The sequence below is a fragment of the Myotis myotis genome, unplaced genomic scaffold (genome assembly GCF_014108235.1).
Source record: "Myotis myotis isolate mMyoMyo1 unplaced genomic scaffold, mMyoMyo1.p scaffold_m19_p_19, whole genome shotgun sequence".
Taxonomy (NCBI): domain Eukaryota; kingdom Metazoa; phylum Chordata; class Mammalia; order Chiroptera; family Vespertilionidae; genus Myotis; species Myotis myotis.
In genome coordinates this window covers 31165990-31191648 of record NW_023416323.1, presented here as the reverse complement: position 1 = coordinate 31191648, position 25659 = coordinate 31165990, and the positions used below count along the sequence as shown (strand labels likewise).

The window sequence follows — 25659 nt, the reverse complement described above, 5'->3', positions numbered from 1 at the left end:
CTCTGGAGAGAAGCAATGCAGGTGGTTCTACCTTAGTGTATAAGAAGGACATGACCATCTCTCTCCCAATTTTTTGGGGGGGAGGTAACCAACATTTTTGGTGGCCTTGTTTTAACAAGGCAAGAGAGAGAGAGAGAGGGAGGGGAGGGGAGGGGAGGAGAGGGGAGGAGGGAGGGGAGGGGAGGGGAGGGGAGGGGAGGAGAGGGGAGGGGAGAAGGAAAGAAGGGAAGGAAGGGAAGGAGGGAAGGAGGGAAGGAAGGAGGAATTCCAGGCTGAGGGAACAAACAGCATGTGCAAAGGTCCTGTGGCAGGAGGGAGCATGACTTGCCTGAGGAACTGTAAGGACAGGTTGAATTGCAGAGCAGAAGAGGAAGGGAGAGGTGGGTGGGATGAGGTAAAACAAGGCTGGAAAAGTGCTCAGTGGCCAGATCACTGGGCCCTGTAAAGGTGCACAATTTAGGCAGGAAAGTCACATATTCAGATCGTGTTCTAGAAAGATTACCCTAGTTTCTGAGTAGACAACGATTTGGAGATTTGGAGGATGGATGTGGAGAGTCCATTGAAGAGGCAGTTGCAGTGATTCAGGTGGGAGATGGTTACTCTGGCCAGGATGATAGCGGAGAGCATGGATTAAATGGGATTTGATGGTGGACACATATGAGAGGGTAAGAGGGAGAGGAAGATGATAAGAATGAATGGGTTCTGTTTCCTGAGAGAGATACCAGGAGACAAGGACTTTTTGGGGGAAGGGCATTTGTGAATCCAGTCTTGGGTGTGCTTTGGAGATGGCCATGGGGGAATGAGAGGAAGACCCATAGGATTGGGTCTTCTTAGAGATCTGGCTGCAGAGGGTCACTTGGTGGATATGGGTGACATTTGAAGTGTGGTTACACAAGATTGCCTGGGGAGAGACAGTGGACTGTCTTCAGGAGCCTCAGTGTTCAATGGCCCAGGTAAGGGTCTGGGAGCAGGAGGAGGAACCACCAGAGACAGATGAGGAAAATCAGGAGAGTGAGGAGGGGTCAGGAGCCAGGAGAGGGGGTTGAATGTTGCTGAGCTGCGGAGTCGGACGAGTCCTGAGATACGCTGGGAGTGGGATTGGAGGGGGCTGATGAGGTGAAGACACGGTGATTGTGAGGATAGGTTTGGCTGCAGGGCTAAGAGGAAAAAGGAAATGTGTGGGGAGTGGAGAGAGGGTCTTTGACAGGTGAGACTTGATGATGATGTGTAATGTCAGTGGAGGAGACCTGGGCTTGGGGGCTAGACCACCAGATCTCGGCCGCTGAGTCCAGTCTGTCTCCAGGAGCAGGTCAGGCAAGGGGAGAAGTTTCTGCAGCCGCTGACTGGCTGGGAAGCAGCTGAACTGGGTCCCGTTGGGGCCCGCTTTCTGGCCCTGCAAGCCCAGCTGACTGAATTCTCTAGAGCTTTGGCCCAGCGGCGGCAGTGGCTGGCAGATGCTGAGAGACTGTCGTGCTTCTTCAAGCAGGTGTGTGAGGGTTCTGCCCCTGGCTCCGGGTGATCAGTAGGGCCCAAGGGGTGGCTGCCCAGCTCCTCCACAGCCTGAGCTCTTCCTGGTCTTCACTCTGACCCCTAAATCCAACCACTGGGGATGTGGCCTGGGGCCAGCACCCTGTGTGGGAGAAGGCTCAGCAGTCTTGGTGCGTTCCTCCCTCAGTGCCTGTGTCGCCTTGGTGTTGCAGGCCTCGACATGGGCTGAGGAGGGGCAGCGGGTGTTGGCAGAGTTGGAGCAGGAGCGCCCAGGGGTTGTGCTGCAACGGCTGCAGCTGCACTGGACTAAACACCCTGAATTGCCTCCTGCCCACTTCCGAAAGATGTGGGCTCTGGCCACGGGCCTGGGCTCTGAAGGCATCCGCCAGCAGTGCCGCTGGGCCTGGGCACAGTGCCAGGACACCTGGCTGGCCCTGGACCAGAAGCTAGAGGCTGCACTGAAGCCACTACCAACGGGCAGCACAGCTAGCCCGTGTGTCAGCCAGGTCCCAGTTGTGCCTGCCACCCCTCCGCTGAGGAAGGCATATAGCCTTGATCGGAATCTGGGGCAGAGTCTCAGAGAGTCTGTCTACCACTGCCACCAAGCGGCCAGTGTGGCTGCCTGTCACAGACCAGAGGCTGGTGCCCAGCCTGGGTTATCCCCCACCATGCTTCTGCCAGGCAGCTCTAATCCCAGGAGTCCCAGCAGGTACAGGCATTGGGCAGGGCAGGGAGGGCAGTGGCAGGGCAGATGGCAGGGTCTTGACTTCTCCTACCTGGTAGGCTCCAGTTGGTGTTGGCAGAGATGGTGGCTACGGAGCGGGAGTATGTCCGTGCCCTTGACTATACCATAGAGAACTACTTCCCTGAGCTGGATCGCCCCGATGTGCCCCAGGGCCTCCGTGGCCAGCGTGCCCACCTCTTCGGCAATCTGGAAAAGCTGCGTGACTTCCACTGCCACTTCTTCCTGCGTGAGCTGGAGGCCTGCACGCAGCACCCACCCCGGGTGGCCTATGCCTTCCTGCGCCACGTAAGCCCCCTAAGTCACACTGCCCGCTACTTACCCTGCCACACTCAATAAAAGCTGTTGGGCACCTGCTTGGTGCCAGGCCTTGTGCTGGCTGTATCTGTGAAGGAGACTAATAGGGCGCTGCCCCTCAGGATGCTCACAGTTAGGTAGAGGAGACATAAAAGTGAAAAAGGTAATTCCAGGTTATAGTTGGGGCTTGGAGGAAAATTATCAGGAGAGAAGATTGAGTTACCAGTGGGGCAGGGTTTGGAGCAGTGAGGCCTGTGCGGAGCTGATATTTGAGCTCAGGCCAGAGGGCGGGGCTGGAGTCATGGTGTCCCATCGGAGGAAAGAGCAAGTGCAAAGCCTGTGGCAGGAAAGAGGCCCAGTGGTCCAGGAAGAGACGGGTCAAGGTGGCTGAGTGTAGTGAGCAGAGGAGTAGTCCAAGGTGAGGTAAGACCAGAGTGTTCTCAGAACTGTGGGAGGAGCTGAGCTGGGTACAGGACTCCTTCACTGTGGGCAGTCCCCCTCTGCATAGGGCCTGCTCTTGCCAGATCACCCCTTGTTCAAAGCAAGGGCAGCTTTTGGGAGCTGGCCCCCTTGCACCTGGGGCTGAGTTACGTGTCCTCACAGAGGGTGCAGTTTGGGATGTATGCGCTGTACAGCAAAAATAAACCTCGCTCCGATGCCCTGATGGCTAGCTATGGCCACTCCTTCTTCAAGGTAGGCGAGCCTGAGTGAGGGGGCGGGGGATGGCGGGAGTACCCTGAGGCAGCCTGATGCTCTCCGCCCACCTGGCAGGACAAGCAGCAAGCCCTGGGGGACCACCTGGACTTGGCCTCCTACCTGCTGAAGCCCATCCAGCGCATGAGCAAGTACGCACTGCTGCTCCAGGAGCTGGCGCGGGCCTGCGGGGGGCCCAGGCAGGAGCTGAGTGCTCTGCAGGCTGCCCAGAGCCTGGTGCGCTTCCAGCTGCGACATGGCAACGACCTGCTTGCCATGGACGCCATCCAGGGCTGTGACGTGAGTCATGCCAGGCCGTGGTGGGCAGGTGCAGTGGGTGTCAAGGGAGGGGGCCAAAGAAGCTGGGCACCCACTGGGCCCCAACTTGGCAGGTCAACCTCAAGGAACAGGGGCAGCTGGTGCGACAAGATGAGTTCACGGTGCGTGCTGGGCGCCACAAGTCCCTGCGCCGAGTTTTCCTCTTTGAGGAGCTGCTGCTCTTCAGCAAGCCGCGCCGAGGACCCACAGGCACCGACATGTTTGCCTACAAGCGCTCCTTCAAGGTAGGCCCACCGCCCCACCCTGGGCCCCTGCTTCCCCATGCCTCACCACATCCCTCTCCGCCACACAGATGGCAGACCTTGGTCTCACCGAGTGCTGTGGGGATAGCAACCTGCGCTTCGAGATCTGGTTCCGCCGTCGCAAGGCCAGGGACACTTTTGTGCTGCAAGCTGCCAGCTTGGCCACCAAGCAGGCTTGGACGGCTGACATCTCCCGCCTGCTCTGGAAGCAGGCCGTCCACAACAAGGGTAGGTCCCTGCCCCTACTTCACCCCCCGCCCCCGCCCCCGCCCCCCAAGCTTCTGTTGTCCCACAGGGGCCAGAGAGGGCCTAGGGACCTGGAAGTGCTTGGGAAGTGGGGAGGAGGCCCAGCAGCAGCCAGCGTAGGGGAAAGAACCCCAAAGTCAGCAGTCCTGCTGTCACTGTCTCTGACTGTGGATACAAGCTTTTTTTTTTTTTTTTTTAATATTTTTAAATTGATTTCAGAGAGGATGGGAGGAGGAGAGAGAGAGAGAAACATCAATGATGAGAATCATTGATCGGCTGCCTCATGCATGCCCCACACTGGGGATCGAGCCCACAATCTGGGCATGTGCCCTGACTGGAATTGAACCATGACCTCCTGGTTCATAGATCAACACTCAACCACTGAGCCATGCTGGCCAGGCCATGGACACAGTCTTAATCACTCTGAGTATCAGAGGCCTCATCTCTAAAAGGGGAATTATACCAGACCACAGGATTGTTGGGAGGAGCGAGTCTGGCACCTCCAAGGCTCAGTGCATGGGATGGTTTATCTGCTGGGAATGGGTGTCAAGGAAACGCCTATTTCAGGGGGAGGAATAGTAGAGGCCGAGGGGCAGGCTAATGTCACAAAGGCTCCAGCTATGCCCTCTCTCCACCCAGAGATGCGCATGGCTGAGATGGTGTCCATGGGTGTGGGGAACAAAGCCTTCCGGGACATCGCCCCCAATGAGGAAGCTATCAGCGACCGCACCATCAACTACGTTTTAAAGTGCCGAGGTAGCCTTGTGGGTGGGGTAAGGAAAGCTGCGCGGAAGGCAACGGGGACCTCTGTCAGCCCCAGTCTTCGCTCCCCTCGGGACCTTGGTCCAGGTGGGCTCTCACCTGTCCTAACCTGACCCTCTCTGTTATGCAGAAGTTCGTTCTCGGGCCTCCATTGCTGTGGCCCCGCTTGACTGTGAGAGCTCCTACCTGGGGGTCTCGAGCTCCCTTCCTGCAGACCCTGCCTCTGGCTCAGTACTAGGGTCCCTCAACCTGCACCTGTACAGAGACCCTACTCTTCAGGGCCTCCGCTGGCCCCTGTATTCCACCAGCTTCCCAGAGGAAACAGCGCTGGAGGCTGAAGAGGAGCTGGGCAGCCAGCCATCCTTGAGTAGGTCTGGGCTTAGCCAGAGGCAGGAGGGCATGACTTGGGCTCTGGGCCACCCCTGCTGACAGCTCACCCACTCTCCTGCCCTAGCTCCTGAGGACTCAGAGGTCTCATCCCAGTGCCCATCAGCTAGTGGCTCCAGTGGCTCTGACAGCAGCTGTGTGTCAGGGCAGGCTCTGGGCAGGGGCCTCGAGGACTTGTCCTATGTGAGTATCATTTTGCCTCATAACGCACCAGCCCCTCCCCAACCCAGTCTGGGCCTATGGCTGCCTTTCCTTTAGGTGGGAGTGGGGGTGAGTGGACCCTGAACTGGGGAAATAGGCACTCATGCCTAGGTTGGCACCACAGGTCTGAGCCTAGGCTCGAATGTGAGCAGTGGATCCAGCAGCCCATAACTCCAAACAACATCACCTCTGTCTGGATCTACTGTGACCAGGGCATAGCTGGCACCTGGGCCACTTCCAGCCCACATGCACTGCCCTGTTGACTACCCTTTTTGACATCTGTACCCACTGGACTCCAGGGGACTCTGCTGCAGAGCCTGAATGAGCACCCTGATCCTGGGCTCCTGGCTCCATGTCCCCTTCTGTCTCTCCAGTTCTCACCCAGTTGTGGGTTAGGATTAGGCTAGAGCAGAGGGTGGGTGTTTCCATGCTCTAGGCTGGTGGGCACCAAGTAGCCACAGCAGCTGTGTGTCAGGGCAGGCTCTGGGCAGGGACCTCGAGGACTTGTCCTATGTGAGTGCCATTTTGCCTCATATGCACCAGCCCTCGGGAAGAGCACGGGCAAGTCCCAGCAGCTGCTTCCCAATCTTGGTCTCAAAGCCAAGCTCCTCAAACTAAGGGACAATCCTGTTGGGCCCTTACTGTTGCCTGCCCTGGCTCCCCAGGCCCAGCCCCTTCTTACCTGAGTCAGTTTGGTTCTATTGACTTAGTGCCTTTTGAATAGCTTTCAATTAGATTTGTTGTCTAAACTTATTTCACTGGTTGTTAGGTTTTTGGCATCTCAGAGAGAGATCCTAGGACTTTGACTTGTTATTTACTCTTTTATTTGTTTATAATAAAAAACAGACTGATACATGGATTCTGGGACATCCTTGGTTCAAATGAGTCTTGGAAGCCTGGGACGTGGGGGTAGTGTCTCTGGGTACCCTAGCCCTCTTGTAAGTACTTGCCCAAGATAGAGTAAGAGACAGACCTAGACAGGCCCCTCTGGACGAGCAGGTTCACGCAGCAGCCATATTTCCTGGCGAAAGGCAGTGTGAGCTGGAAAGAAAGGTCATTCTTATCCCTGATTTCCTGTCCAGTTGCCTGCTCTAGCTCTGTGTGGGCAGGTCTTCCTGGCTGGGCAGGGGCAGGAGCGGGGACAGGGTAAGGCCAGTAGTTGGGAAACTTTAATGCTCTTGGGCTCAGTTCTGCCTAAGGACATCTTACAGGGCTGTGGCTAAGAGTGGCTACCAGGGAACTGGCTAGAGGGTCAAAAAATGCCGCTATTGTCCCACTTTCTAGCTGTAGATGCTGATTTCACCTTTCTAATGACACCAGAGGCCTAATGATTTGGCACGAGTGTGTTTGTGGTAAAGGTGTTAGAATAATGTACTTGATTACAGAAGTACCAGATTAAAGCTAAATCTTTTTCACCTACAATGTTAAATATAAATATAGCCTAAAATCATTTTAAGGAAGAAAAAAAAACCAAAACCCTGGGTCATTTTTTTGCCCTTACTGAACATTTTCTTTTTCCATATAAAAATGCTTTAAAGCTGCTTAGCTATAAAAGGAATGTACAAAAGTGGTAACATTATGGTTAAGTAGGTGAAGTTGGTATTACATGTTGAAAAGGTCTGACTCCCAATAGTTTCTCTGATTTCAGTATCCCAAAATCTTGGGCTTGTATGATGGGCTTTCCTGAGAGTGGCCATTGTTAGTGATGAAGGCAAAATTAGTATCATAGGAGGAAAACTACAAAACCAAGTAGCCTGAATACTGCTTTTTGACCACTCTGGACTGGTTAATTTCAGCTCTCCCTCCTCCCCACCCCCGACTGGACCCAGGGATCTGAGGTCTAGCTGTCCAGCTTGCCTTCTGGGAAGCAAGACACAGTGCCCATCTGAGGCATCCTGCATCCCAGTGGGGTGCAGGTGGCTCTCACCTCCACCCAGCTGTGCAGGCGTTCCTGGGTATGCCGGTCATTCTTAAAGCCGGTGATGGCCAGCAAATCCACCACAAACTGCTTGGGACTGATGTGCAAGGTCTGTCAGGAGAGCCCACAGTCAGGCCGGGCCGGGGTAGCTGTCTGACATATTTGCTCTCAGCCCCTCAGAGTGGGATGTACAGCAGGGACTCCCTTGGGCCTGCAGTAGCTGCAGGGACCAGGGGGCACTGTCACCCCACACTGCCTTGGCCAAGGCTTGGTCCAAATGACGTTGCCCTATCTTCCTGTCCCCGTTTCTCTTGCCACCCTTCTGTCCCTGACCTACTCCCCACTTATTGTGGGGTAAGAGGACAGGAGGAGAAGGAACCTGTCGTGTACATACCCACAGTCGGTTGGCCAGGGAGACCACCTTGGCTGTGATGGCTTTGGGGTCCTTTTGTCTGATGGAATCCAAGATGATGTCAGTCAGGAAGCGGTGACATTTCTGTGCATAAAACATCTCTTCCCAGGACAGAGAGAAACTCAGGAAGGTCACCTCTGTAGAGGAGAGAGTGGATGTGGCCACTTCTGCCCACATCTAGGGCCTTAGAGGCAGCCTGTGGTAAGGGCTGCTGAGGGATACTCCCCCTGGAGGACCCTCGGCGGGGCTCAGCCTCCGGCATCCTCACCTCGGTGCAGGGGGCTGGCTGAGGGCAGTGTGTGCCTCAGGATGTCCATCTGTGTGGTGTAGACGATGCTGTCCTCAAAGAACATGCAGGAGCCATCATTGCCCACCACAGGGGGGTGGCTCACCTTGAGGATGACCCCTGCGCTGTCTAGGTCACTGGCCTCAGGCAGAGGCTGCTCAGGATCAGGGCTTTCTGTAAAAATGTAGGGGAAGGGTTCTTAAGCCACCTCAGAGCTCAAGCAGGGAGGGACCTCTGGAACACAGTCAGTCACCCAGCTTCTCAGAAGGGGGCACCCTGGGGTGGCAGGGGGCTGTCCTGGCTCTCCTCTCTCCATTGCCCAGGAATCATGCAAGCCAGATCCTAAATGGCAGGACTCTAAGGAACTCTCCAAATTTCGCTGCTGAACTAAGACTGGTATCAGATAAGGCCGATAATAACCCAGCTGGGGACTGGGAACCTTGGTAAAGTTGTAAAACGAGAGGAGCTTTTGGGGCGAGTCTTTGATGTCTGTCCACTTTGAAAAGTGTGCTTGACAGAGCAGAGGAAGCTGTCCATCGTGGCCATTCTTGGCACATGTGCTCTGCACCTCCCCCCAGACACAGCACACCTCGCTCTCCAGCTCGTTGCCCTGTCCTCCCACCTCAGTAACCATCCACTTCCTTGCAGTCACCCAAACCGGAAACCTGACCCCTCTGACCCAATCCTTACCCCTTCTGCCCCTGTCCTGTCTAGCCTGTTTCATCTAGAAAGACCTCCCCACTCTAACACTTCCCTTCCTGCTGCTGCCTTTCCTCTGCCTCTGGAGCCAGCTTTCTGAATGTACACCTGACTGCTCCCCTGTTTGTTTGTTTTTAAATATATTTTTATTGATTTTAGAGAAGGGAAAGGCCGAGAGAGATAGAAACATTAATGATGAGAGAATCATTGATCGGCTACCTCCTGCTGTCTCCCTACTGGGGATTGAGCCTGCAACCCAAGCATGTGCCCTGAGCAGGAATCGAACCATGACCTCCTGGTTCATAGGTTGACACTCAACCACTGAGCCACACTTGCTGGCTATTTTTAATTTATTTTACTCCCTTGTTTAAAATGCTGCAATGGCTGCCCACTCCCCTTAGAATCAGAGCAGAGTGCCAGGTCCTGAACTTGGGCCACAAGACCTGTTCTGATTACTTTGTCTTCAGTTTTATCTCCCGCTAGGTGAAGCCTGGCCTCCTAGACTGATGACCCGCTTCCACAAGCACCAAGGCTTCTCTTCCTTCCTCTGTGACTCTCCAGCCCCCAGCCTCCTCTGTGCTCCCTTACTTCATAGGCGCCCCCTTTCCATACGCTTTATGTGGTTTCTCTGCCCCTCAAGCCATGCCATTGTGTTGGTCACATATCTGTATCTGCTGCTTGGCACAGAGTGGACTCACCTCTCTCCTTTGACTTCGGCTTGCCCCAGTCCTTCAGGGTGACAGCTCTTTTTGTGGGGAAGTATGGTTTAAACGTTGGCTCTGGCCCTTTGTCTTTGGCTCCAGCTCCAGCCCCTGCCTGCAGACCTGGGTCCTTCTCTGGGGCTGTGGCATGACCTTTCCAGGAAGCTGAGGTACTGGGCTGGGAAGCAGCCTCACTCCCCGAGGGGAGCTGCAGGGTGGCCTCCTCCAAGGCGCTGCTCCGAGGAATCGGCAGAGGCTGGAATTCCCATTGTTTGCAATTGACCATGTCCCATTCCCTCACCAAGGAGATGAGTTTTTGCATGGGTGTGACAGGAGGGTCTTTGGTTTCACATTTCTGTGTGAGGTTGACTGTGGTGGACTTCTTTTTGGGGGGACTTTCAGGGCAGGCCCCCCAGTGTCTGGGGTTGGCACATAGGCTGGAACAGTGGGAGTATGTGCTGGGATTGCCTGCCCGCTTGGCACCTCGGCACAAGGACATCTGGATGGTGCGGGAGTACTGCTCAGTCTCCTCCATTTGGCTGGCCCTGGCGAGGGTCCCCTTGACCTTGTTCCAGGGAGTCCTGTCATTGCAGTCCTGGAAGTCCCCAGGCATGCAGGCTATGGTCTGGGGAGGGAGCATAACAGCTCTGGGCATGTTATGCTTCTACATTGGAGCCTCCCCAGGTCTAATAAGTTGGGCCTCCGAGACTTTACTTGCTCACCCAGAATAATCCCATTCCCGCCCCCCCTCCCATCCCCCCCTCCCACCGTGGTCAACCAAGGAGCTTTGCTTAGTCTGAGTGGGGTGGTGTCAGCCCAAGGGCCTCTCAACTCCAAAGGGACATATCAGCATCCCAGGCCACAGCAGCCAAGGTGCCCTGTGCCTCCATCCAGGTCATAGTTACTATGCTAGCTGCACCCTCTGCTCTACCCGAGTAGCAACGCCGGCCCTGAGCTTTGTGGGCATGTCCTTCGAGGACACCACTAAACAAAGAGGGCTGGGACTTACTTCTTTGGCATCTCTACCAAACTCCACCAGCGACTCGGGCCCTTCCGTCACCACATGCAACCTCCTGATGGGAAAAGCTTCTTCATTTTCAGATTCTTTCTCCTGGGTCCATGACCTGCAGACTCCAAGGAGGATTGGTTAGTGAGCAGAAGCTTCTAGCCCATTACCCTGTTGGGCAGGCTGGCTGAGAGTGAACTCTGGACAGTAGGGGAGAAGGGACGTCTGAAGGGTTTTGGCATAGGTCAATGCCCAATCCTGGCCTGCCCCACCCCCTTAACCCCAAGGAGAACAGGTCTTACTGGGAGGTGGGACTTAAAACAGGATTCCCATGAGGAATATAAAGGAACAAACTCCAGAACGTGGGGCCTGGAGCAAAGTCCCTTACTTGTATGCCTCACACTGGGCAAGGGCTTCTGAGAGGGATGGGATGTGGTATTCCTCCACCTCCTGGCAGAAGAGGGGCCATTCCCTGTGGACGATAAGGAGATGTCGGACTGGGCAGCTGGGTGGGAGTGTGGGTGGGGCACAGGCCTGCAGAGCTGCTGCCTCCCACAGCAGTTCACATGTTGGAACTACTAGACCCTCCTCCCTGAAGGCTGCAGGCCTGTTTCCTTTGATACAGAGGCATGGGGTTTCATCATGCAATGTCCTTCCCTTCGCTTACTTAAATTCAGATGGTAAGAACAGTTTTCCAAGTCTCAGGAAATTGAGAACGTGTCGAAACATTTGGCCATCTCCGTGGATCAGCAGGGTCTGCCCATACGTGATCCAGTACGCTCTCTGAGGGTTGGACAGCAGTTCTGGATACTGCAAGGGATTGGACACCAGATTGTTAATCTGCTAGTCAAAGAGCTAGGTCTTTAGTAAAGCAGATCAGCCTTCTCTCGCTTCATTTTCCCGACCATTCTAGAGCAGAGGCTTTGGGATCTGTTGGCCACAGAGAGCCATACTGGGGAGCAGAGCATCTGGGGAAGAAGCACATGGTCTCTGCTTCAAGTTTTGCTGGTCCCTAGACCACCCTCTTGAGGCATTTGGAACCCCACCCTCCCTCTTTCCTGGCCTCCTCCCTACCCACACTCCTGAGGGCCTTCCCGGCTGTTCCTATGGAAAGAGCAGGCAGAGGTCCTTGCTCTAAGCAGGTGCTGAAGGCTATGTAAGGGTCCGGTGACCGGTTCCAAAGCTGCTCAGCTACAGAAGCCTGGGGCAGCAGTACCTTCAGCAGGGTCTGCAGGGTGGTTGCATACCAGTGGCTTCCAACATAAACCTTGATGATCTGTTGGGGGGAGTACACAGTAATCTCTGCCATCCACTCCTCATCTAAGGAAACCAACAAGAGGGGACACATCACTTGGGCCAGAAGGTAAATTTTGGTCAACAGTGTATTGCATGTTAAGACTCAATACCTTCACCTGCCATACTGTGTTGCATCCTCTGAGAAGCAGCTGGAATCCCTGACACCAACCTTCTCGGCTACTCAGGGCTTCCTGCGGCTCACCCTTTGGTTTCCTGGTTTCCAAGCCAGGGACTTGGGATGGGACGGGTAAGCCCTTTGGAATCCCAACCCCAAGGGCATCGCTCCTCCTCCCCTGACCCACCTCTCTCAAGAAAGCTGAACTGAGGTTCATGTCTACTCACATGCTACCTGCCTCTGGTTTCTGGTTGGGGTGTCCTGGGTAGGAAACTTTTCATGTGGTTACTTTGACTGGAGCTAGGAGTCCCTGGTTATGTTTGCGCTTATGGTTTGGAGAATGTCATAGAGCCAGCTCTCATCAGTTTACTGTCACTTCTTTAGAGAACAGGCCTCTAGACATGTCTGAGAATGGGGCTTTCTTCTGGGGATGACTGGATATTTGGGAACCAGTTTCTAGTGAGCTTTGTAATGAGTGACAGGTATATAACTAGATTATAATTAGGTAAGGGGTAAGAGATACGTAATTAGATTGTGAGCTCTATGAAGATAAGGCCTGCATTTGTTTTGGTCACGTTTGCACACCCAGTGTCTGCTTTTGTCCTGGTATATGGTAGGTGCTCAACAAATGTTGTTTGCTGCAGAATGTCAGTAATACAGACTAAACTTGACCAGAAAAACTAAACTTTTGTTAATAGGAGGTTATAGGCAGATGGTGAAAACAACTGTCTTTGGACTCAGACTTCAACTCCAGCTCAGTCATGATCTGACTCTATGCAGTGGGGCCTTGACTTACAAGTTTAATTCGTTCCGAGACTGAGCTCGTTAACTCAAATTACTCTATCAACTCAATGCAAAAAATCATCTGGTATCTCAAAAAACTCGTTAGGCGGGACACTCCTAAATCAAGGCCCCACTGTAATTTGAGCAAGTTACTCCCCTGAGCCTCTGCCTCATTGGTTAAATAGACTCAGGGACTGTTTCTCCCTGGATGGCAGTGAGGATGGATGAGCACAGCATGTCAGCACCCAGTGCTGGAGCAGGCATGCCTTGGCGACCGTGTAGCCCCACAAGGGTCAGTCTCTACTGCCCAGTCTGTACTGCCTGAGGCTACTTAATGGGCTTGGGGTAAGGAGGGGTCACTTCACATGAAAGTTTCCCTTTAGGCAAACCCCACAAATGTGGGTCTGTCTGGCTTTCCTTTCTTTTTCCATGTACAGTTCCTGGCCCTGGCCAGCCTCATCTTTCCCCTCTGATCCTCCAGACCCTCCGCTGATGCTAAATTCAAAACAAGAAGCTTCTTCATTTACTGAGCACATCCATGGGTGCCAGAGTCCTCGGCTCCAGATGAGTCTTCAGAGCCACTTTCATTGGCTCATAGGTGATGTCCCTCTTGTCCAGGAAGGCACAGAGCTCATACACTTCAGAAATGGTTTCTGTCAGGGGCAGCCGGCAAGTCCCCAGCCAGTTCCTGCCCAGGGGAAAGGCCTGTCACAGAGAGCCCCAGTCCCGCACCACTACTAACATCATTTCCTTGATTTAACTGGGAATCTGGTGTTACCCGTAGGACAGTAAGCTTGGACACACACTCACCCTTTTGGAGCTGAGCTTGACCTATTTCAGCAGAGCCCTCTAAATCGACTAATTGCAAGCCTCCAGGCCTTATCTCAGGTTGAAAAGCCAGGCCAGGACCCAGCCACATCTTTCCTGTCCTCATAATTATCTGCCCAAGACATCCAGTCATGTGGTAACCTGCCACGGACTTGGTAGTTGACTAGTACCCTGTGTGCCCAGGAAAGTCTGAACATCAACCCCCTGCACCCAAAGGCGCTTGTCTTTGTCTTCTGTGGCATTAGGGGTGGGCCCCAAAGGCCCCAAACAACGATATTGGGATAGGACAGCATTGAGGGTTGGCTGGTCTTCTCTCCAGCACTCAGAAAAACCTAGTTCTATCTTTAGTTTTGGTACCAATGTATTTTGTGAACCTAAAAGAATTGTTCACCTTGGCCAGGTGGCTCTGTTGGTTGGAGCGTTGCCCCTTACACCAAATGGCTACGGTTCGATCCCTGTCAGGGCACATACTTAGGTTGCAGGTTCAATCCCCAGTCGGGGCACATACAAAAAGGCAACTGATTGATGTTTCTCTCTTATCTCTCTCTTTCTCTCTTTGTCTCTCTAAAAATCAATAAAAACATATCCTTGGGTAAAGGTTAAAGAAAAAAAGTGTCCCGCTCCGAATCTCAGCTCTCCTTCTATAAAGCAGGATTGGAATCCATGCCCCTGCACTAATGGAGACATTCTGAGCTCATCCCTCAAGGCAAAGGCCAGGTATCACCTCCTCTGTGAAGCCTGCCTTGCCTTCCTTCGGGGAGACTCATCCCTAGCTCTGGCCTCTGTGTGTGTCCAGTGAACCTCTGAAGGGTTGGAGGGGAGGACCTTCGTAGGAGGATCTGCATGGGGGGTCGGTAACACTTAGCATCCTGAGGGCTGTGACTGTGGCTTGGTCACCTCAGACCTAGCTTAGGGCTAGAACCAGAGCAGTGGTTTGCAGAGAACAGAGATATGGGCCAGTTTGGGGAACCTCTGCACCTTGACACCAGCCCTCCCCTCTGAGGCTGGGGTTCAGTGATGGTGGTGGGAGTGGCTAAGATGATGGGTTTGCCCCTCAGGACACTACCTCCCTCTGGCTGGGGGGCCCAGGTGGTTCCTAGGGAAAGGCAAAGCCCACCCTGTGTGGGCCGAGCTGTGCTGAGGAGGCCTTACCTGACGTGCTGGAAGAGAACCCCGTTCCCCGTGATGTACAGTCTACTTCCGTCCAGCGTGCTCTCGATGCGGAGCTGTCCCAGTGCGGAGTCTGGGTATTTGACCAGCACACCCAGGGCCATCATGTACAGCGGCTTCACAGCCTCCAGGCCGGCTGCGCGGCCCCCCTTCCCCGGGCTTGGGGGAGGACAGGACGTCCGGGAACAGCCACCTGTGCAGGGAGAAAGGGTGACTCCTAGACCCCCTCACAGTCATACCTGTATTGGGACCTTTGGGTCTCCTTCCTGCTGCTTTGAATTAGTACTGAAGAGGTTTAGAGACAGCTTACTTCCTTGCACAGCCCAGGTCTGGATCTTCTCAAAATGAGTACTATTTTTCTCTTCTGAGTCAGGTTTAGAGGTCAGAACTATTAGCTGGGAGAAGGGAAAAATCTGCTGCATCACTAATATTTGGAGTTCAGAATTTTCGGCGCAGCAGCCACCTGGCCCTGCCTCTGCAGGAACCTCTAAGTTTCAGGCCCTGCTGTAACCGGCCATGGGAAAGTTCAGCAGCCATCGCACAGAACCCAAGGTGTGCCACAGTTTCCCGGATTCAGTGCCTCCCTCCTGGGCAGAATTTCCCCCAAAGACACAGTAGGTGGTGTTACTAGCAGGTGGGCATTTGGGTTGCTGGCTCACAGGCAGGGCCTTGTGCTCCTGCTGTGGGCACAATGCACAGTCTACAGTGGCCACACTGGGCTACTGGGCAAGCTGCTGGGTGATTTTCATGCATCATCTCCAATCCCAACAGCAATCCCACAAGACGGGTAGTGCCAGCCTCACATCACAGCCGAGGATACTAATTAAGTCCCACTGGGCTGAGAGACTAGTTCAGCACCTTGTCCGAAACTGCAAAGCAAGACGGGAGCAGAGCCTGTCTCCAGGGCTACTGGAGCCGTTTCCCTTAGGTGTGGTGCTTTATAAAAGGCAAAGCCCGCACTGTGTTGGGGGACTGCCCGCGGCCTACAGAGCCTACCTTCACATACCTCTTGTGGAGTAGGCACCTCTCCACCCATCTCTCAGTGACCGAGTTCTCTGAGGAACAGAAGCCCTTGGGGGAGGGGTTTGAAGTCACACCCCCTTCAGTGGATTGTTAGAGCCTGGGCCAGGCCCCCCGAGACCTGCTGCAGGATTGCCATGGCCCCCAAATAGGATAGGACTTCATCTGCCAGGAGGGAGGCTGGGAGAGCTGGCCCTGAAGACAAGGAAAGGCCTATTCCCATGGGATGAATGTCTGGTGGTGTGCAGCCCTCACTTCACACGTGCTCTACATGCTCGGTTCCATACATTCTCAGAAGGCCTGCTGAGGCCACATTGAAGCAGCTAGCTGCTGAAACATGCACAGAAGCTCCCGTGGATGTGCAGGAATTGAAGAATGGGAGGAAAAGTAAATCAAAACTGAGGGGCGGAGCAAGCTGGAATGAGGGAGCACGGAGAGCATGAAGGCCTGGACTGGGTCAGGGTCAGGGTCAGGGTCAGGAAGTGTCAGGTCAGGGCAGAAACAGACACAGCAGCCAGGGGTTTCGAAATAGGGGACAAGGGAATTTGGAGGTGGGTGGGAACACTGAAGCACTAGTGAGGAATTTGCTCAAGCATTTCCCACCCCCCACCGTGCCTGGAAAACAAAATTCCGGGAGTGGCAGGTGGGTGCTCTAAGTTTCCAGTGTCTCCCCACTTCCACAAGCAGAGCAGACCTGCCTGGCCCCTGGGAAGTCTGGCATCAGGCCCAGCCTCCCTTCCTAGCACATTCTGGCTTGGTTTCCCCATGTAGGCCGAGCTGGGCTACCTCCAGCCCCTGCTGGCTGTAAGCCATCCACCCTCAGTGGGCAGGCTGAACAGAGACCACACGGGGCTTCAGATTGACATTTCCCCTCTTGATTCTAAGCCCAAATGCCTGCTTCTTGCACAACCAGCCAAAGCCCAAAGTAGTTGTGGGAGGGGAGATGTTTGTTCTTGGCTTTTCCAGCTCAAGCCTGACCACCCCGAAGGTGAAGGGGAGGGCACGTTTCCCCGGGTGACATACCCATGTTCATCCGGTACAACCTCACAGCTTCAGTGAGTGCAGGGATTTCTAGAATTTCCACTTCTGCTTCTAACACATCGATATTGGAGAAATTATCTGGTAGTAAAATCTTCTGTGAGCGAAGAAAATTCACTTGAAAAGCAAAGGAAAACCAAATGAGTTAATGAAGCAATTTCTAATATCACTGAAGGTCCAGGTTTTGACAGGTGTTTGGTGCTGCAACTTATCCTAGGTTCTCCTTGTTCTGAAATGTTTTTTGAACATACCTGGTTAGATTAGCTTTAATTCTGTGGTTTTCAAGGTGAAAGACCACAAATTACTTTGTCTTCCCGTATTTGAGGCCATGGGTGTGGTCTCCCATGGCCTGGCCTGGGGCTCCCACGCCAGGACCTCCTGGTGAGCACATTGTCACTGAGACTTACCCTGTGAGTCTTGACCCAAGAGCAGGTCATTCCAAAAGAGGGAGTTGTCTTGCTGCTTAGAGAGGAAGGGCCCATCTGAGCCTGGGCTGGCAGGTGCACTTGCAGTCTGTCCCTGCCTGGACTGCAGTATAGGAGGCAGAGATGCAGCCCACGCTAATGCCCTGTGTGAATCAACTTGGAGACTCAGAAGCACATCAAACAACTTTCCAGGTAACTATGAATATGAATGGCTGGGGTTCCAGGCATTTGGGCCCCTAGATCAACTTGGGTGTTTCCTGCCCTATTCATCTAGGCGGCAGCAGCATCTTAGAATCAAAGGGGTCATTCAGTTCACACCCGCACCAGAGCTTGTCCTGGGGCAGTGGGGGGAGGGAGGCTCTCTTCTGTCCAGGGCTGAAGATCTCACCCCTCCTTGGGTCACTGATTCAGGTGGATAATTCCACAAGGACTGGGGAAACTCTCACCATCCACCTTCCTTCCCTTTTATTCTGATTTAATGGAAGTGAGAGCAGGTAGGGACCATCCTTTGAAATACCCCTATTTTCTCATTTGATGAACCTAGGGTTCCTTGGTGAGGGGAACCAAGGCCTAAGCCCACTTGGATACGTAAGGACAGAACAAGATGAGTAGCTGACCTTGGAGTCCAGCTCAGGGCCTTGCCCTTCACACCAACTCCTGTGGCCCTGACACTGCAGGTAGTTTCCAGTGCCCCCTTACACCCAGGCCACTCCCAAATGAACAAGGAACAAAATAGCCCTGAGGAAAATAGGAGTCTAAAGCTGGGCTTCTGGTTGCCTCCCCACAGACTTTGTCATGCCCCCTCCACCTCTGCCCAGGGAAGCCCCTGAGGTCCTAAGCACCAAGCTGGGCCTCTCCATGGGGAGGAGTGGATGCTCTCAGTCCACCCCCCTCCTCCCACCCCTACCCCCAATGTTGCCCTCTTCCTGCCACAGAGCAATCACCAATGAACCGGAACTCGCTGCACTCGCACTCGATCAGGGCCACAGTCTCAGCCAGCCACAGCAGGTTGTCCTCAGTCACCAGGCTTGGATATTTGGCCACTAGGTCTAAGGGCAGGAAGCAGTAGTGCACTTCCTCTTCCGTGTCTAGCAGTGGTGTGTCCATGAGCCCCAAAGGTGCCTTATCATGTAGGCCTGGAGGAGAATGGGCAAAGGGTGTCACCACCTCAAAGAGGCCAAGGCTCTTAGAGGCCACCAGGACTCACTGATCCAGGAGTCCCAGAGGAAGCTAAAAAGATTCACCCAGGAGATGGTCCCTGCCTGGTGCCTCTTTCCTCTGTATTTAGATGTAACCCTAAGGTTTGGCAGGAGTGTGGTGGGGAGCAGGGCATGGACATCTAGTCTTTCTCTAGTGAAGGGCAGTGGAACATGTTATAAAATTTTGGCTTATGTATCCAAAGTTATTAAATTCACATTGGTTATCTATTTGGTTCATTCTAATTGATCAAACCAACCATTGTGACCTACAGGTAAAAATAGATCCTTTTGACTCTCCTGGAAGCCCCAAACCCATCCATAATCATGAATGGTTGTTTGGTGTCTCAGATTGGCTAATCCATACTGCAAGGCACACAACAGACAGTGACCATTTGGGGACATTGCTTGTGTGGTGGTGAGAGTGACTTGAAAGGATGCCGGAGTTACCAGGCGACTAGGAAGCATGGAATTCAGCCCAGCTCTGCCCAATATGCAGAGGAATGAATGTGGAGGAGGATGTTTGCTGCCTGTGGGTGAGCAGCCATGGAGAGGGCATGTGACAGGGTACAAGATCAAAGGAGATGACAGTGAGATAGAGCAGTCATTCAGAACTAGTTCAGAAATCAGGGTACTCTCTGGATGGAAGCCACTCCTGTTAGGATGAGAAGTAAAGTGGGGGCTTCGGGAGGGTCAGCCTGTGCTTATACCTGTGAAGGCTGGGCTTTTTATAGGAAATTCCGAGGGTTTGCTGATACACTTCCACGTTCGCCAGTAGTTGAGAGATGCTCTCTCGGCAACAGGTATGTCTGCAGGCCGCACGCGGAGATGGTGTTTTCCTTCCTTCAGATTATCTAGAGTCTTGGATAAAGAAGATGGCTGCGTTGAAAATTCTAAACCAAATAACTATCTACCAGCTCTAGGGTAAAATACCAGAAAAAATAATAGATGACTTTCTTTGATAAATGTTTCGGAATAGAGTCAATCACACAAATATGTAAAAATTTAGGTCTGTAAGATGACATGCTGATATTAAAAATCTCAATGATGATTTGTCTCCTGACTTTTGAAATACTTTTTGGATTATAATTTACATGGATTAATAGACATTTATTTTACACAATCTTTAGGGTAATTTCTACTTAACTATCAAAAACTCGTGATTTTCTGTTATCATTTCCCCTCAAGAGTTCAAAAACCCCTTTGACCTGTTATAATTGTTTTCTGCTTGTTTGTGCTCCTCCTAACCATGGAACCTGGTCTAACTAGGGAAATGGAGGTGGCACGGGGTACGTTTTTCCAAGTGCTCGCACTCATTCGCTCATTTATCCCAACACAGCTCTGGCAGGCAGATGTGGTGTTTGCATTCCAGTTTTGCTGATGTGTCAGTTGTGGTCAAAGGATTTGTGACTTGCCCAAGCAGTCTTCCAAGTCCAGAGCCTCTCCGCTTCAAGGATCAGGTGACCAGGGGTGGGCTGAGGCGGGAGTGGAGCACCCCAGCTAGGCAGAGCTGAGGCCCAGGCAGGTGGGCTGGGTGTCTTCATGCCGCCTGAACTCAGGAACCCATTCTCCCTCAGAAGTCCTGCTTAGGGGGCAGGTTATCATAACATCAAGCCCATTTTTTTTCTGTCCCCAGCTTAGAAGAAAAATTTCTTAAGGCATTTTTGGATATAGCTGGAAAAGTAATCCTGTAAAGGCATCACATGGCCAATTTTTTCTCTAAGGGCTTCATAATGGATAGAAAACCTCAGATTCAGTATGAAACTAATAAAAGAACCTGCTCTTAATTCCTATCTACCCAGGTGAGGCTTGTGAAATGATTCATGGAAATCCTGAGATTTGAGAAGAGCCCTCTGGTGGCTATGGCTATAAACTGCACCCACATAACTAAAGATCTGCAAAGGTGGGGACCAGAGTGAGGCTTCCCCATTTAGAGTGGCTGGTGGAGTTGTGGAAGGACTGGGGTTTGAGTCTTGACTCTGTCCCTTAAAAGCTAACATTTATTGTCCGGGCACTTTTAAACTAAATCCTCCTAATGTACCCCCGACCCACAAAGTAGGCTCTAGCACTCTCAGTCCCATTTGGCAAATGGGAAACAAGGCCCAGGAAAGGAAGAGTATTTAGTGCTCCAAGTAAGTGGAGATGCTGGGAATGCAACCCAAGATTCTAGAGCCCATGTTCTTAACCACTGCTCTTAACTAGCTGCCTCCCACTTGTCACTTAACCTTTCCAAGCCTCAGGCTCCTCACATGCAAACTGGAAATAGTAAAATCTGGGAGGTAGTGTTAAAGGATATAATGTTAAATTTAATTTCATTTCTCTTAGTGGTCAGAATCCAAGCTACCTTTCCACCTTCATCTTCCACCATTATTTCATCCCTACCCCATCATCAGTGACATAAACGCCACAAAACTCTAAATGGAGGAAGGAGGTAGGGAGGTAGGGAGGTAGGGAAGGAAGGAAGGAAGGAAGGAAGGAAGGAAGGAAGGAAGGAAGGAAGGAAGGAAGGAAGGAAGGAAGGAAGGAAGGAAGGAAGGAAGGGAAGGAGAGAGGGAGTGAGGGAGGGGGGAGGAAAGAAAGAAAGAAGGAAGGGAGGGTACTTCAGAGAGCTAGACTCCCAGCTGTCCTTTGCCTTTGCTAACTAAAGTTGCCATAGTGTGTGTGGCTGGTCTTCTATGGACTTCAATTCCACTTCTATCTGCCTGAATATTACTTCTAGAATTTTTATTCTTCATATGATCCAGAAAGTTATTAGAAGGAAGATTTCTTTAAGGAAAATACAGATTTGAATTCAGATGGATAATTGCTAGCACAAGGATAATTAGTGTTGTTTTTGGCTTAGATAGTAATGAAAAACAAGTCAATCAGAAGCAGCATAAGACTGATGGCACAGGAGCAGTGTGTATGTGTGTGGGGGGGATTGCTAAAAGATAGCTGACAAATGCGCTGCTGGCAGAGCTTTGGGACTTAATGGAGGTTTTCCAAAGGAGCAACAGTGCTCAGAGATGCCCGATGCTCTGATGTGGGCTGTTGCTCTACTCTGTTTTTTTTTTTTTTAAATATATTTTTATTGATTTCAGAGAGGAAGGGAGAGGGAAAGAGGGAAACATCAATGAAGAGAATCTTTGGTCACCTGCCTCTTGTACGCCTCACACTGGGGATTGAGCCTGCAACCCGGGCATGTGCCCTGACCAGGAATTGAACTATGACCTCCTGGTTCACAGTCGACACTTGACCATTGAGCCATGCCGGCCGGGTGCACTGCTCTATTCTTCATGGCATTTACTTCTGCCATTGTATCACTATATGATTCATTGTTATATCTCTAGTGCTTGATCTGTGATTGCTGCTCAATTCACAATAAATGTTACATTTAGAGTCAAAGCAATAATAGGTACCAAGTGTGCCCTTCGGAGGCCAAAGCTACAGACTGGGGGGAGATGGGACAGGCAGGTGAGTGGGGATTGGTAGAGAGATAAGGGTTGCAGATATGCAGAGGTGAGGAGGAGTGGAGAGCAGAGCAATGTAAACCCAGGTGCCTGTCTTCTAGAAGCTTCTTATCTCATTCTGTTTGTTGGCTCTTTCTCATGGCTTCCCAACAAAGCCTACCATGTTACAGATAATCGCGAGTTGGATACTCCACCTGTTGAGTGCATGGGAACTTCAGTGGGAGGCAAGGTCCCATTTTTATTGCTAGGGGCTAAATCTGAAGGACTTTACAGTGAAGAGCACTAACTGTTTAGGACAGTTTAGTTATGTGTTGTCCAATCTGGTAGCCATTAGCCACATGAGGCTAATGTGACCGTCTGAGATATGTCATAAGTATAAAACACATCAGATTTTAAAGACTTAGTACAAAAACAGAATGTAAAATATATCAATTTTAATATTTTGATTACATGTTGATATGATAGTATCTCTATATATAAAAGCCTAAGTGACCAAATGACCGAACGACTGAATGACCGGTCGCTATGACATGCACTGACCACTAGGGGGCAGGTGCTCAATGCAGGACCTGGTGGTCAGTGTGCTCAGCCAACCTCCCATGGTCCCTCCCACCGGCTGGCCGGCCCAGATTGGCCTTGATCGGGACTGGGCGAGATGGCCCCGACCGGCCCTATTTGCTGGCTAGGCCAAGGGACCCCACCCATGCACAAATTCCTGCACCGGGCCTCTAGTTTTAAATATATTGGGTTAAATTTAAAAAATTGTTAAAATTAATGTCACCTGCTTTTTTATTTTTTTAAATGTGGCTACTAGAAAATTTAAAATTACATGTGTAGCTCACATTATATATATATTTAAATATATTTTATTGATTTTTTACAGAGGAAGGGCGAGGGGATAGAGAGTTAGAAACATCGATCACCTGCCTCTTGTACAACTCCTACTGGGGATGTGCCCGCAACCAAGGTACATGCCCTTGGCCGGAATTGAACCTGTGACCCTTCAGTCCGCAGGCCAACGCTCTATCCACTGAGCCAAACCGGTTAGGGCTCACATTATATTTTTATTGTATCCTCTCCTTTTATCCTTAAAGCTCATAGGAATAATCAGCTGCCTCCCACTTGTCACGTAACGGCTCAAAGCCTCAGGCTCCTCACATGCAAAGTGGAGACAGTAAAATCTGGGAGGTAGTGTGGTAGAATGCTTTCAGTAAATACTGGCTGAATGCATTAAGTTGTGCTGCCTGAGAAGAGTCTTTAGACCAAGAATTGGCAAGCTCCATTTTCTCCAAGCAATTGTTTGTACATTTAGGCAAGAATCTGAGTCTCTGAACAGGCCTTAGTGAGGAAAGTGATGGAAATGTGTGAGGCTGTTGATTTGCTTGATGGCTGTTCATTCTCCAGCTGTATTTACACTCCGCTTCAGTGAATAAATACAGCTTCAGTTGTGCCAACCTAAATGTTTATTATTTTTGAAAACACCATTTCCAAAACATAAGCACTTGTTTTACGGTCTGTTTTAGAAAGGCCAATCCACATGATTCTTCGAATACTCTACCACACACAATTTAGAATTTTGGAATTGGACCAAACTCATTGGCCTCTGAATGGTTATCTCCCGTTTAGAAGTTGTTTTCAGTTATATTTTGTCTCAATTTGGGAAATGAAGACAGCAAAGGAGTTAGTTTGATAAATGTTTGTATTACAGGCTTATGTAATTTAGAAATGGTTCTTCAAAAAAATTGCCTTTGTCTCTTTGGTTTTCTGTAATGAACAAGTGGCTCCTTCCTTTTCCCACAAAACGGTGCTTGTTAGAGTCATCAGCAATCTTGACATGCCAGGCCATTTACGTGATTTTGAAGCCACTTGTAAGCAATTCTAGTAGTCCATTCTCGGGGTAGTTGAAAATTTTTAAAATGCAGGTGGGTAGCTTGAAAAGGATACTACAACCACTTGCACTGGAGTATGGTAAGCATTTTGATTTCTAAATATATAATAACTTTTAAAAGAAAACATTTAATTATTTAGTAAGGAGTTTCTATAAAAACATACATTATTAATGTTCTCATCCCTACATGACCCAGACATGCATGGTCTACCTCAATTTTCTTCTAAGAGGTGTTGGGGAGGCACAGTTGGTAGTGCACTGAGCTGCAGTGTGGCTTGTTGGGTCAGTGAATGTGGAGATAAAATAAGTAACACCTTGTCCAGACGGTGGGATTAATCTGAAGACTAGCTAAGGGTCCTTCCCAGTCATCTTCCAGGATAAAAAAAAAAGTGATTGCAGCCTAGCCGGTGTGGCTCAGTGGTTGAGTGTCAACCCATGAAACAAGAGGTCACTGGTTTGATTCACAGTCAAGACACATGCCTAGGTTTCAGGCTTGATCCCCAGTAGGGGGTGTGCAAGCGGCAGCCGATCAATGTTTCTCTCTCATTGATGTTTCTATCTCTCTATCCTTCTCCCTTCCTCTTGCTCTAAGAATCAATAAAAACATATTTTTTTTCAAAAATGTCATTATTCAATAATTAAAAATATACTAAAGATAAACCACAGAAATGATTTCTATAATTTGGAGAAAATTTAAGAAAAAGGGCAATGGTCTTTGGTGCTACTTTAATGGTTATAAGTAAAGGCATTTAAAGCTGTTACTTACAGCCAAAACCGGTTTGGCTCAGTGGATAGAGCATCGGCCTGCGGACTGAAAGGTCCCGGGTTCGATTCCGGTCAAGGGCATGTACCTGGGTTGCGGGCACATCCCCACTGGGAGATGTGCAGGAGGTGGCTGATCGATGTTTCTCTCTCATCGATGTTTCTGACTCTCTATCTCTCTCCCTTCCTCTCTGTGAAAAATCAATAAAATATATTTTAAAAAAAAATAAAGCTGTTACTTACAATGAGAAACAAGGAGTCTTGGAAAACAGAGAAGTGAAGGCAAAGGAAAGATTATGCAGTTTGGAGGACTTTTTGCTTTGCTGTAAATGTTGTGGACTTAACAGGCAAAATGAGAAGTAATACTCTTTTTTTTAAAAAATATATTTTATTGATTTTTTACAGAGAGGAAGGGAGAGAGATAGAGAGTTAGAAACATCGATGAGAGAGAAACATCGATCAGCTGCCTCTTGCACATCCCCCACTGGGGAAGTGCCCGCAACCCAGGTACATGCCCTTGACCGGAATCGAACCCGGGACCTTTCAGTCCGCAGGCCGATGCTCTATCCACTGAGCCAAACCGGTTTCGGCAAGAGAAGTAATACTCTTGATCAATCTTTTGATTTTAAATCTCAGACACAGTGCATATAACAAACCCTATAATTTATAAAGTTTTCACCTTTTAAAATTCAACAACAAAACAGTATAAGTTTAAAATAGGATTTTCAAGAGTCAAGAGCATACTCTCAGGAGATGGTAAGTCTCATTCTGGGTCTATGTTGGCTGCTAGTATAGATTAGGCAGAATCAGGATGAATCCTTTATTCAGAACATGCATTCTCAGTGTATTCGTACTTTAACTTACTCATCACACTTTTCCATTAAGAGGGTCATCTTAGCAACCAATATACAAAACAACATTTAGTGATGTAAGGCCTATGTTTACTGATCACCACTCCTAGAAGATAAGAGTTTCTTACCTGTAGCAAAGGCATCAGCTGCAAACCCAGTGCTTGCTCATAGAGCAAGTTCAGTTCTGCACAACTGGAGAAGGAGAGTTTGGAGGTGTAGAGGTAATAGTGCACGTGCCTAAATGTGGAACCATCTCTGTCAATAAACAGCCTCTGGTTTTCCAAAGAAGTCAAAGCTGAAGCCTCTTTCCACAACAGGGAGTCTGGGAATTGAGCGAGTTTGCTTCTGGGAACTGAGAAATGCCAGCCCCCAACGTTGAAATGGAACAAATCCTCTGCTGACTCGTGAGGCATGCCAGG

At 50.8% G+C, this 25659-nt stretch overlaps 2 protein-coding genes across 2 annotated transcripts in view; one reads left to right on the top strand and one right to left on the bottom strand.

Moving 5' to 3' along the window:
- PLEKHG4 (pleckstrin homology and RhoGEF domain containing G4) overlaps positions 1-6254 on the top strand; it is a 9572-nt gene extending 3318 nt beyond the window's left edge. The window contains exons 11-21 of the mRNA XM_036346818.1: positions 1304-1486; positions 1701-2197; positions 2272-2518; positions 3131-3220; positions 3299-3520; positions 3613-3783; positions 3852-4029; positions 4687-4803; positions 4940-5176; positions 5264-5379; positions 5522-6254. Of these exons, the coding sequence (XP_036202711.1) occupies positions 1304-1486; positions 1701-2197; positions 2272-2518; positions 3131-3220; positions 3299-3520; positions 3613-3783; positions 3852-4029; positions 4687-4803; positions 4940-5176; positions 5264-5379; positions 5522-5527 (2064 nt within the window). The 3' untranslated portion in view covers positions 5528-6254. The remainder of the gene's footprint in view (positions 1-1303; positions 1487-1700; positions 2198-2271; positions 2519-3130; positions 3221-3298; positions 3521-3612; positions 3784-3851; positions 4030-4686; positions 4804-4939; positions 5177-5263; positions 5380-5521) is intronic.
- Positions 6245-25659, bottom strand: KCTD19 (potassium channel tetramerization domain containing 19). Its single transcript, XM_036346819.1, has 15 exons — positions 25369-25659; positions 19001-19151; positions 18039-18230; positions 16655-16786; positions 14594-14804; positions 13141-13301; positions 11636-11739; positions 11087-11229; positions 10808-10891; positions 10423-10537; positions 9411-10038; positions 7996-8187; positions 7710-7864; positions 7325-7426; positions 6245-6438 (listed from the first exon to the last, which is right to left on the bottom strand). The coding sequence occupies exons 1-15, from the start codon at positions 25651-25653 to the stop codon at positions 6325-6327; spliced, it is 2769 nt and encodes a 922-aa protein (XP_036202712.1). The 5' UTR covers positions 25654-25659; the 3' UTR covers positions 6245-6324.

Excerpts from the sequence above, each read along its gene's own strand:
- KCTD19 (XM_036346819.1), bottom strand. The coding sequence starts at position 25,653 with ATGCCTCACGAGTCAGCAGAGGATTTGTTCCATTTCAACGTTGGGGGC. Across the intron at positions 10,039-10,422 it reads TTGGTAGAGATGCCAAAGAA|ACCATAGCCTGCATGCCTGG; the intron begins GTAAGTCCCAGC and ends CTCCCTCCCCAG. Across the intron at positions 7,427-7,709 it reads CCCTGGCCAACCGACTGTGG|ACCTTGCACATCAGTCCCAA; the intron begins GTATGTACACGA and ends CTCTCCTGACAG.